Source organism: Pinus tabuliformis, chromosome 3_1 (assembly GCF_031772625.1).
Source record: "Pinus tabuliformis cultivar Carrire ecotype Pingquan chromosome 3_1, CPIR1, whole genome shotgun sequence".
Lineage (NCBI taxonomy): Eukaryota > Viridiplantae > Streptophyta > Pinopsida > Pinales > Pinaceae > Pinus > Pinus tabuliformis.
Window position 1 is genome coordinate 167,332,640 of NC_142301.1, and position 12,529 is coordinate 167,345,168.

A 12,529-nucleotide genomic window follows, 5' to 3' on the forward strand; every position below is an offset into this window, starting at 1 on the left:
CCGTGTCATCATTCCAAGCAATTTAGGTGATGAAAATTAATAATCTAGATGAGTGCCCCCATTCATGAATTCTATACATACACCAATCCTAAAAAGTACTTAACCAGACTTGAAAATATTGCACACAAAGCCCAAAAAATTGATGGGTTCCAAATGAACATCCGACCATTGAGACATCAACTAAAAACTGCAGACTAGCGATATGATACAACCACATGTAAATGCCAATATTAATCTTTGAGCACTAGAAGGGTCATTTGCTGTTATCTGGCTGTTTAATCAAATAATCCACTAGAAAATTTGGGCTCACCTTTTTTTCCTCCAAATTCAAATCCTGAAAGAACTAAATTTCCTTACGATGATGCATTTGCCTCACACTCACGGGATTAATGAGAATGAATGCGGACAATTCTGATAAGTTAAACCCAATACACTGTTTATGGCCATACTTTTCAAAGTTCACTGTCGATTTATTGTATAGCTTGTGCAGAAATGGTCACTAATAAACTCCTTGATTGTGAACTGTAAAAGTTTATATACTTTCTCAGTGAGAGAGTGTCTTTTAAATGTTCCTTCCACCATCAGGCCGTACAGCATCTCACTAACCCTTATCTTTAATATTATGTTTCACACTGGTTTGGGGATGGGGAACAGGGGTGACTACAGAGAACCCTTAAATTTCAGGGTGATGGCATGAAGAACAGCACCTGAAAAAATACAAAATTTTAACATTTTATATCCAAGTTAAAACTGAAATAAGTTAGCAAAAAACACTGTTTTTGTATTCCTTTGTTAGTCATATTTTAGTGACCTGGGTCTGTGATATCTGAACCTCCACGGGACATCCCCTCTATCTTGGTTTTATATTAACAGTGTAACCTTATTAAATCACTCTTTTTCTGAGATGAAGATTTATTGCATCCACCACTGCTCTAAGTAAGATAGAGCTTCAATAACAGAAATAACCAAACAGATTTCTCCATGATTTTAAACCAAGTACAGAAAATCTCAATACAGATTATTAGCCTGATCATCCCTGATTATGATATAATTGGTCAAAAAAATTCACATTTTGTAATATAAACCTTGTTCTACATCTAGACAGTACCGAAAAACCATTTAGAAATTTACTTTGGCACAGGGAAATGAGTGAAGGATGATCTCGCTATAATGAAAATGAGGATGGTAGGTACAATGATCATTATGAGACAAGCTTCAGAAGACAAAACTCCAACACTGGTACAAGGAAAAAGTGAAACACCCAATTTATATTTTCCAAGACCATTGACATTCTTAAAATAGTGTCTGAATGTTTTGCTGATGTGCAAAACAACAGTAATCAGTATCATGTTACCTGAGCTTTGAAGAAATACATGTTAGTACATACTCCACAACAATGCCACTCTTCTCCAATAAAGACGATACTTGAAACAATCAGAAGTTAGTACATACCCTACAACAATGCCACTCTTCTCCAATAAAGACGATACTCGAAACAATCAGAAGTTAGTACATACTCTACAACAATGCCACGCTTCTCCAATAAAGACGATACTCGAAACAATCAGAAGTTCAAAACCACACTGTTAGAATCTTCTCCTGTAAAAGGAACATCTCAGTATATCATCAGTAAATTATTTTCAAAACCATTGTTATAAACAACAGGCCGTTGTGGGTCCACCTTCCAGACACCATCTACAATAAACTTAATCTGTAACATAAAATGTTCAGGGATCAGGAACTGAAATTAACAAAAAAATTATTGAGTGAAATTAATGAATATACTCTAAGACAAATAGACATGAACTGCACTACATTTATACCTCATATCTACCAGGGTATAACTGCAAAGATATAACAAAGACGCCTGCATTTGACTTCTTCATTTTTTTCTGGAATACAAGTAATTTAACTTCCGTAAGATCAAATATCATCTACAGATTACAAGTGTGAAGGCAGTAAATGTCATGTATAAGTGAAATTAACTAGCAGGAAAAATAGCTGCAATCATACAAGACAAAGGAAGAAACAATCGTATTTGCTTCATAGGAGCTTCAGAATCCAGCTGACCTCAAAAATCAAATCAGAACGTATACAAAGAACTGAACTCCATCTCCATGATATTCAATTATGGCAATAAAGCTCCTGCATAGACTAATTTCCATAGTAATACATGCATCACCTTGAGCAACCTTGTGCACAAACAACTTTAAACCTAGTTTTTTAAAATGCCACTCTTTAGAAAAGAGGTCACTAGATGTTGATGCACAAAGGTAATAAAATAAACTGGTTAGTAAGCAAGTATGAAATTCAAAAACATGGATTTCCATTGGCTCAAAGGGTTTTCGTCTTGCAGGCTGTTAATGGCAGGCTGCACCTTTGGCTGTTAAGGACTAGGTCCTCCCTTTTGGAGATCGCCAGTTCCTCTTTATCAATTTTCTGGAGGATGTCGTATAGTCAGTTTCATGGGACAACAATTATTTCAGCATCCAGTTGTCTGAAAACTTCCCATCAGTATTGTCCACTTTGCATCTTGAAAATGCCCCACCTGCTTCTTTGAATTTCTCTCCATTAAAAGGCACTGCCCCTGATAGGCATAGGTCGAGCTGAAGTCCATTTTGATAATTTTGTCTCACTGGTCAAAATAAAGCATTGGCTTTCTTACGTTGCAGATTGAGTTTATCCATCACAGGGCACTGATCTTAAAGGGTTGGGCCCCTTATACTTAATACATTTTAAGTTCTGGCATTGGACCAGCAATCAAGATGAAGCTCTCAAATGGTGTAATGAGAAGAATCTCAGTGAGAAGACTTTCAATATTCGTGTCTGTTGAGATTCACAGGAGAGAGGAGGATTAAATGGAACAAACATGCTGTTAGACACCTAATCCTTGGGGATTGGGTGAATAAATTGTAAAATATGTAAATAAAGGGAAATATGAACAGCTAGAATAGGAACCGGCCTTGGAAGATGAAAAGTTGGCTCTCTAATGTTTAATAATTATGTTCCCATTAATGCAATACAACCAAGTTTGGGAGTTACTCCTTGGCCTGACGCATGCAAACCTTAAATCCTGCATTAAATAAAGAAAAACACTAGGCTACACAAGCCTTAGAGAGAGATGACCCATAACAATAGTGCTGGAGCTGATCATAACTGCACTAGACAGTGCACGAATCTGCTAAGGAGAAAGGATGAAAACATTAAAGAGACTTAAATAGAGTATAATTTCCCTTATGCCAAAAAGTGAGTCACTTGTATAATGAGATCAACAGATCAAGATGTTGTTACAAATGAGACTTATGTATTCATACACAACTCAGGAGGTAAAGCACTTTCTCCGATGGAGATTATGGGCCCACATTGACTAAGTCAGCTTTAACCAACCCAGAAATATAATAAATTAGTGTTGACTAGGTGAAATACATTAAAATGCTTACAACATAAGGCCAGTCAAAAGTGCAGCTTACATCATTCTCAACATTTCCCCTTAAGCTAAATGGGCGGCCATGGAAAAAAATAATGAATACAAATGCAAAAGTGGGTTTATAGATACCCAACTCAAATTTGTGTTATCGGAACCGGACCAGTCATCAAACAAGTTGACCCCAAATATGTGAACTGGACCGGAACCGGGAATAAACTAGTCCAAAAAAAGCAGTCAACCAAAAAATACATAAAATATTCAAATTTGGAAAAGAAAAAAAAACATATGCATTCATTTGCATCCATATGAATCCAAACCATTATACACAAATATCAAAAGTTTCTCATTTATATAACAAGTAAATAACACATATAACCAAAATAACACTGATTGCAATACATCTTCGAACTAAAATACATCAACAAAGAGGCTCTAAATGGTTTCTATACTTCAAAAATAAGCATAATACTAACGAGTAACTATACTGACATAGTAAAAAAAACAGTTCAATATATTTTATGAGGGGAACTTGTTGGAAATATTGAGGGGGGGTGAATCAATATTTCTTTTACAATTGTTACTTTACCAGTTTAGATCACTTATAAACAAAACACAAAATGAACAAAATACAGAATAAATAATTTCAGTAATCAAAAAAAATTAGGACTCCAATTCTCTTCTTTATAATAAATCAAGTACAATAATGCTTAGGGCTCCAACCCTAGATGAAGACACCAATATTCAGTCCACCAAGCTCCAACCAGTGCTTTACCAAGCACTAACTTGGACTTCACGAGGCTCCAACCCTATCTTCCACAAGGCTCCAACCTTATCTTCTTGAGGACTCCTATCCTTTAGGGCACCAACCCTCTTTTCTGGCACAGGCTCAAACCTGATCTTTTTGAGGACACCTATCCTCTTTTGTGGCACAAGCTCCAACTTAAGCATTATGTGTTGTGTTTTGAAGTCAACTCAATATAGGTCCTTGAGCTGGAGGTTATAATATATGCTCCATGCTTTAAGCTTCAGGTTATCCTTCACTCCACACATATCACACAGTTGAATACATTGCACATGTCCACACAACACACACCAACTATCACATAGCAATCCACATGTTGTGTTCCACGCTACCTCTCTTCCACCTTCTTTTTTGGAAGATACATGCTCACTTGTCACAGATAAACAGTGCAAGTTGAAATCCAACCAACACCATATTTTAGCAATTTTGGGGGCCTCTTTGCATTATTATATTTTTATTGTGTGCCACTAGTGATGCAAGGCATCTAAACTAGTGACCACAACATCTACTTGATCAAGATTCATCCGGTTATTGTGAAGTCTTCAGATTTATTCGCACAAGCACTACTAGTTGAATTCCACACAAAGAGCAATGCTTCACACTTCAAGCAATAGCACGCATTCTTTGATCCATCCACTCTACCATGCACTCCACCCCAAAACTCAATCTAAAGCAAGTGATTATCTATTAAGTGTTGATTTGGGGTAGCATCGGATGTGCTCTAGCCACGAAAATTGGTGGAGAGGCTAAAACACGAGATCTCCAATACTCAAAAATGGTTTGCGCAGATTCTAAACAGTTTGGGAGATATTAAAGTAATTAATATTTTTAATAAAGTCCCTAAGTCTAAACTTAGAGAAAATAAAATATTAATGTGAATTAATATAAAACTGTGTTAGAAGGGTCCAAAAGTCATGGATCAAGCCAGAGTTAAACTTAGCCATTGATTAGGGACTTAATCTCAGTCGTTGATGTGTCAACGAGAAAAGCATAACAATGAGAAAAGTATAAGAGGAGGCTTGAGAGTCACTTGGAGGACACACTGAGGGAGACCAGTCAATTCAATTTTTGGAGTGGGGTTAGCTGAGAAATCGAACCAGTGGTTTGGTGAGCAGTCAAGAGGCAGCGAGTACAGAACAGCGAGACAGGATCAGCCACTAGAGATCAGCGGAGACACAGGGCATTTAAGGCTGACACAGAGGCAGCAGGAGACTGCGCAGTCATTAACTAGGCCTGCATGGGTGACACAGAGAGGTCCAGGGCTGATGCAGAGGGTCATAGAGCCACGCAGAGGTCAGTCGGGTTGACACTAGGATTGGGAGAAGTGCTGGAGAATTTTTTTCTCTGTGGGTAAGCCAGTTTGGCACCCTGTTGTACTAAAGAATTGTTGAATAATAAAAACCTCCCTTGCTGCACCAGTTTTCCCACATTGGGTTTTTTCGGGGACTGTTGTCCAAAATAACTGTGTCAATGTGTTGATTCTTGTGCATATGTTTGTTTCTGTATTATGGTGTGATATCTGCAGCAGTATTTATTTTAATGTTTATTGAAGTAATTTCATAAATAACTTATCGTGGAATAAGTAGGAAAAGTAAATTAGTGGTTGCAGTGATAGAATTTTCACATTAAGCGACAAGGTATAAATAGCCTGTTATCCACAATTTTGTCAGCAATCCGAGAAAGCAATGTACAAAAATTTTCAAAGGTCGAAGTCATCTATCACATTAATGTCATTGTAAACCCAATTTCCGCAAGTTTTATTGTAAATGATGCTAGTATGACCATTTAATTATGTAACAAGACCTAGGTAAGCCTTTGATTTTGGCAAAGGATCTGATCCTAGGAAGTTTTTTAACATCCCCAAATTATGTGTTTGTAAACACGCCTAATCGATAGAGTTTTTTTTCTAGCTAAAACCCCAAAGCTAGGGTGGAATTCGTTAACGAGGTCTTAGGCGAGTCCTAGTGTTATCGAGTCTATTGTAATAGTGTGTTTGGGAATAATTTTAGTGCATGGTCCCTCACAATCAGACACCATGGCTAACTTATTTTAATACAAGCACACTTGGTTCCATACTAGATCATATTGTGTCACAGAATTGGGCAAATTATTGAGTGTCTAGTGTAAATGCGTATGTCCCCTTCTAAGGGTTGAATTCATTGTAATATTTTGATGTAAAAATATTTTAGTGGAAAAAATAATTAAATCCCTTCTAGGGTCAATTAATTAATTTTTCTGGCTAAATTAATTTAAAATCCTAGGCCATAAAATTAATTAATTTTGAGTCAAAAATAACTATAGAGAGAATTAATTTCTCTCCAAGTGGAAAATAATCAAAAATTCGCGGGTCTAAAGAAAGTCAATTTTTGGTGGTCCTCCACCAAGGGAAAAATAGATATTTTAAGAAAAATTGAGCCCTTGGACCTTGGTGGTTAAGTCAAAGTGAAACTTTTGAGGAAATTAATCGAGAATATTTATTTTTGAATTAATAAAAAATGGTTTTAAATGAAAATTAGATTTTTTTCTCAAAATTAAAAATTCGACAGTGGAGATTAAAAGATGATCAAATTATTTTCAATGGTCAAGATGATTTTGACGAGGATCATGTCAACTAGTCGTTATTTTCCACTTGGAAAGGTTTTCTCTATATAAAGAAGCCATTTAGCTTCTATTTGTAATTGAATCTTTGGATGAGGAAAATTTTGTAACGTTGGCATTGAACTACTACTCTACTGGGGACATTTTTATCATAATAGAAAGACTTTGGGGTTCAATTCATGGTGTTCTTCTATCTGTTGATCTGTGGTATGTGTTAGCTATGTGTTTATCCTATATTGTGCTAAATGAATTTTAACTATTATTTCATTTGTCGGTGATAAGAGCATTCTATTAGTATGAGCTATCTTAGGTGATTTGATTCACCATATGAATTAAAGGTTTATCTTGAGAAACTTTTATAGAAATTTACAGGTACGCTAGCTCTTGGGCTCCAAGTTCACAAACTGTGGGGAAGAGCCGACCTTGTTTGGGCTCTAGGCTTTCGTTGTGGTAATTAATTTTGTAGAAGGGTTTTGGCCAATCTATATTTCAAATTTATTCATCCATTGTCATTTATTTAAAAAATATTTTCAAAATTATTATTTGATCTTGGGCTAAAAGGAATTAATATGCTAATGAGAGCTTGTAATTTTATTTTGTAAATATTGTACATTTGTAAATATTTTGTAAATTATTTTTCTAACCCTTGTTATTTTTGAGCTCTTGGGGTTTTAAGGTTTTGAGTTTTTTGTATATATATTTGGGGTTTGAAGCAGCAAATTATTTTTGGGTTATTCATCCAAGAAGGGAAGGTTGATCTAGGCCCTTGAGTGTAAGATCTAGTCTACCCAGCTTCTAGAAACTCAACGTCCAGCTTGAGAAGGGAAGCTATGCAGTTCTTTAAGCCTTTCTAAAGTGGGTTTGAAGTAAATTTTTGGGGTTTTGGGGGCTCGAGTTCATTATTTGCCTCCTAAAGGCTAGCCTATTGAAAAGTGTAACTAGGTTCGGTCTTCATAATGACATGTAATTATGATCTTTTTAAATGATGAAATGAAAGAAATAAAATTATTTTTGTATGCCTTGCTTCATGGGTTTCATGAACAAGAGATTTTATTTGTTAGAGCTCCATTGAGAGCTTTAGGATTTATCATTAAGTCTAAGAGTCAATATCATGTATGAAGAGCTCTTCTTGAGCATGAGTCAATGTCATGTATGAAGAGCTCTTCTTGAGCATGAGTCAATGTATATGAGTGACCCAGAGAAAATTTTAAGGATGGAAAATTATCTTGAAGTTTAAAAAATTGGCAAATCTCACTAGTCCCTAATATGAAAACTATAAAATATTTATTGATGTATTTGAAATGGTGTTCAAATTTATAATGATTTTATATATACTCTCTATATAATGTTGGCGATATTTAAGGTAAAATAATTTTATATGTTAAAATTTAGGCAAATCGTTTTTATAAAAAAATGGAAATTAGTGAACCTTTTTTTCTGGAAAAATCATGGAAAATTAACTCACCTGTGAATATTAGCCCCTAAAATTTTCCATGTCTGAGTCTATGTATATGGCTAGATAGCCCTCCAACGACAAGCACTTTCCATCCTCTTCAAAGTCGGCCTACAAACTGTGTGGAAGATCCCATGTTAGCTCACATCATAGACACAACCAATCGAACTGTCACGTCAACTTAAATATATGGGACAGACCACTATATATATACGTGGCTATGGTCTCCGCAAAAAGACAGTTCATAAATCTCGAATACCTCTGCAACTTCGGTGGGTAATAACAGTGAATAAACTTCGCGGATCTAGATCTTTCAGTGGAGAAGACAGTTCGGAATTCTTATGTAGTTTCGGTGGGGAATCATAGTGAAAAGATCAATGGAAAATCACAGTTAAATTCTCGCATACCTCTGTGATCTCAGATAGGTGAGAGCGGTAACAAGTTTTGATGCACATCTTTGTGATCTCGGATGGGTGACCATTGACAATGAGATGTAGTTTAGATTACAGTTCGGAACTCTTTGATTACAGTGACAAAGTGCAAACAGTTCGGAGAAGAAACGAAGGTACAACAAAGAAAATTAAGGACCATACATAGGGACAGTAATTCGAAAGGAGAATTTCGATATCTCAATAAGAAGATTATAGGTTGGTGATTACAGGACATAGATACCAAAGTGATGATCTCGGTATAATCTTTGTCCTACAGCAAAGAGGATTCGACGTTGACCCACGAAGGTGATCACTAGCATATGACAAGGTCTCGATATTATCACATGGGGAAGCATAGACACAAAGAAGATCGAAGTGGAAGAGAATCGAAGAAGAAGGTTGACTATCAAAGAGGACTTGTGTCTTAGTCTTGGAGTGGCTAATAGGTCATGGGTCTTGGTCTTGGTATTCGTCAATTGGAATCTCTATAAGAAGAATTTGTGCAGGTCTTCCTCTCAAAGAGAGAGGTTTTGGCCCTAGCTCATGCCATGCATTGGTTACTGTTTGATGAAGAAGAACACTAATAACCTAATGTGAAGATCCTAATCTAAAGAAGTTAAAAAACATTCACAAGCAGTCTCTAATGAAAGAGAAATCAACTAACACTAATGCCCTAGATTTCTCAACATGGTATCAGAGCTAAGGTGATGAAGTCAAAGGAAGGGAATCAAAGAGACATTCAAGGATCAAGTCTTAAGAAGGGCATCAAAGCAAGTTGAAGGTTATCAAAGAAAAGGATCAAGATCTACATTGAAGAATCAAACCCTAGATCGAAGAAGCAGTCTATAGCAGCAAGAGCTTTTGTTTTTATAATCATCATCAAAAGGCCACAAAGACCCTCATCAAGTTGTCTACAAGGCAATATAAGCTCGAAGGACTTTAAAGATAAAGATCACATCATCTTGGAGAAAGTCAAAACCCTAGAAACATTTCTGATCTACACTACAAGAGAAGTCGAAGTATATTGAAGGTGAGAAGGCATTATCATCATCTTCAAAGCTATAAGGAAAGTTCCCTCTCATTCAAGCAAGGTTCCTCTCCTTGCCCTTGAAGAAGATCATCCAAGGAAGAAGCAAATACATCTTCTTCAACCATCATCAAAGTGATCAAGTAGAAGATTTCATCTTCACTTGTCAAGTAAGTATCTTTCATTCTTTAATCAATTTGGTAAAATGACTTCATGTTTGCAAGGAGATCTATAAGTTGGATGGGTCATCAAAACTCCTTGCATGGAAATGGAGGATAGATATAGTCCTCGAAGAAGTTGAAGTTATTGAACATATCAAAAGGTCTCCTCTGAATTCATGAAAAGGGACTCTTATGAAAGATCCCCTCATATAGCAATATTGGAGACATCAAAGAGATGTATATGATAAACCCGTAAGAATATTCTCTAAAGGTGTGGTAAAGAAAGTCATATGACTTAGATCTGATCTACACAAAAATTGAAGGTATCAAAGAATGAAGGGATATCTTCATAAGATCTCAACTACGAGATCTGGGAGAAATAATAAGAAGATAATCATCATTGATCTATAATGCACTCACTGATGAACAAGGTAATAGATATCCATGAGGATAAGAAAGTTACCTCATTCGACAACTTGTGATTTCTATGCAAGATAGAAGAAGACAAGTTGAGGGCAAAAGTGTTGAAGGTTAAGGACTCAAACATTTGTTGGAAGGAAAGTTTGGAAAATTTTGGTCCTCAAAAAAGAAAGAAGAGCATAGCTAAGATTCAATGCTATGGATGTAAAGGCTATGGACATTACAGAAAAGATTGTCTTAAAGAGACAATATCAAAAGAAAGGAAAGAAGACCATATCACCGAAAAAGTGGAGGAAGTTGAAGAAAAGAAGTCTAAGATAAGAGAAAGGAAGAGATCTCGACTAAGATAGTCTCCCTCACAAAAGTTCTTGTCATAGCTCCTAAACCTTATAGGATATGGCTATAATAAATAATAAGATGCATTATGGCATCATGAAAGCATTAGAAACAAGAGCTTGTAACATCACCATAGGAAACATGAAGAATGTCTGATAGTCAACTTTGAAGGATATAGCTCTTGGTAAGCTCATTGAAAGATCAAAGGAAGAAGTCATCCAAGACAAGTCTCATCATACATCTATTTAAAATGAAAACACCTGCTGAATAAGGATATACGTGATGGAATCCTCATTGGAGGATTCATCGATCTAGAGAGAAAGCTAGTGTTTCATCAAGAACTCTAACTTGTGGAGTTCATGGGATGATGGTATGATGACATGAGAGATGAAGTAGATCAAGGGGTTGAAGATCTTTTCAATCAAGGAAGTTGTTGAAAGAAACCTAGATGACCTAAAGGTAAATAAGGTATGTATGCTTGTATTTAATATTATAAAGTCATGTCGTATGGTTGCAGGTAACAAGGATCACTACTTCTATTTTGAGAAGCATGATCAAAGGAAAGGAATCTCCTCCTATGAAAGAATGTCGGAAGGCATGAGTCACACTAGATGAAATCAACATAATATGTCCTCATATGAAGTATGAGGTGGTTGACTACGATTGAGGAACTCTGATTGGAAGCCCCTGGGAATGAAGTGTGTGAAAAGATAGGAAGAGATCGTGATAATATGCAACAAAGGTAGAAGGCATTCAACATCTGAAGTCCAAGAAGATTTGACTAGAAGATCTCCCGGAAGGATGTGAAGACTCTGATGGAAGTCAGAAAAAGATAGAGACCCTTGACAATGGATATCTGTGGGAGATGTGTCAATTTGCATGCAGGATGCTAACACTTACAGGAAGATGTCATGGTGAAAGATCATCACAAAGGTAATTTTTAGTTGAAGTGTTTATTGATTATTTTTTAACTAACATCTAGTTGGGCTTATGTAGGACTGTCGAAGGGAAGATTTGTAAATGACTTCCAAGCAGATCATGTAGAAGGATGTAATGTCCTTCCAAAATATGGCATGAAAGCAGAATGACATGAAGCAAAGCCAAATGGAAAATCTAATGGATCACTTTCTAATGAGTTAAGGACATGACTGACTCATGGATAAAAGTGATGGATGATGTGTGCCCTATGTAGAAGTCCCCCAAAAGTGAAGACTCCTTGACAAAGAAGAAATGCATGACATCGAAGGAAGGAGCTCTTCAAGCAACTGGTAGTTACTGGATCTCCACATGAAGGAATTGTGATAGGTCCCTGGTTAAGAGGGAGCCTGAGAAAAAGTTTCTTACTTGGAAGAAACTTGGAAATTCCTAAGCAGGAAGCTTAGGTACATTCCTCTGTGATGGGAAAGAGTACATTCCTTTAATGGAATAAAACCTCCTGGTTTGAAAAAGGAGAGATAGACACGTCGTTTTGTTCTTCACCTGGGAAGACAGAATGGAGGATTGTGTAATCATTTGGCATTGATGCTCTTTGAGGATGAGATAGGGCATCCAACAATAAGACTGGTCGTGGAGGATTGATATTCTTATGGGATATTCTTCAGATTGAGAATGACCAAGTACCATTATGAATACCTCCCTAGTTAAGCGGGAGTGTTGAAAAGTGTAACTATGTTCGGTATTCATAATGACGTAATTAGGATCTTTGTAAATGATGAAATGAAAGAAATAAAATTATTTTTGTATGCCTTGCTTCATGGGTTTCATGAACAAGATATTTTATTTGTTAGTAGCTCCCATTGAGAGCTCTAGGATTTATCATTAAGTCTAAGAGTCAATATCATGTTTGAAGAGCTCTTCTTGAGCATGAGTCAATG

At 36.2% G+C, this 12,529-nt stretch overlaps 1 protein-coding gene across 3 annotated transcripts in view; it reads right to left on the reverse strand.

The window, feature by feature from the left end:
* Positions 1–1,237: 1,237 nt before the first annotated feature.
* The window catches only part of LOC149186320 (protein PTST homolog 2, chloroplastic-like), a 148,389-nt gene continuing 137,097 nt past the window's right edge, over positions 1,238–12,529 (reverse strand). For all 3 annotated transcript variants that reach the window (XM_089410964.1, XM_089410962.1, XM_089410963.1), the window contains 2 exons: positions 1,824–1,892; positions 1,238–1,711 (listed from right to left, as the gene is read on the reverse strand). In XM_089410964.1, the coding sequence (XP_089267090.1) occupies positions 1,616–1,711; positions 1,824–1,892 (165 nt within the window). In that variant the 3' untranslated portion in view covers positions 1,238–1,615. The remainder of the gene's footprint in view (positions 1,712–1,823; positions 1,893–12,529) is intronic.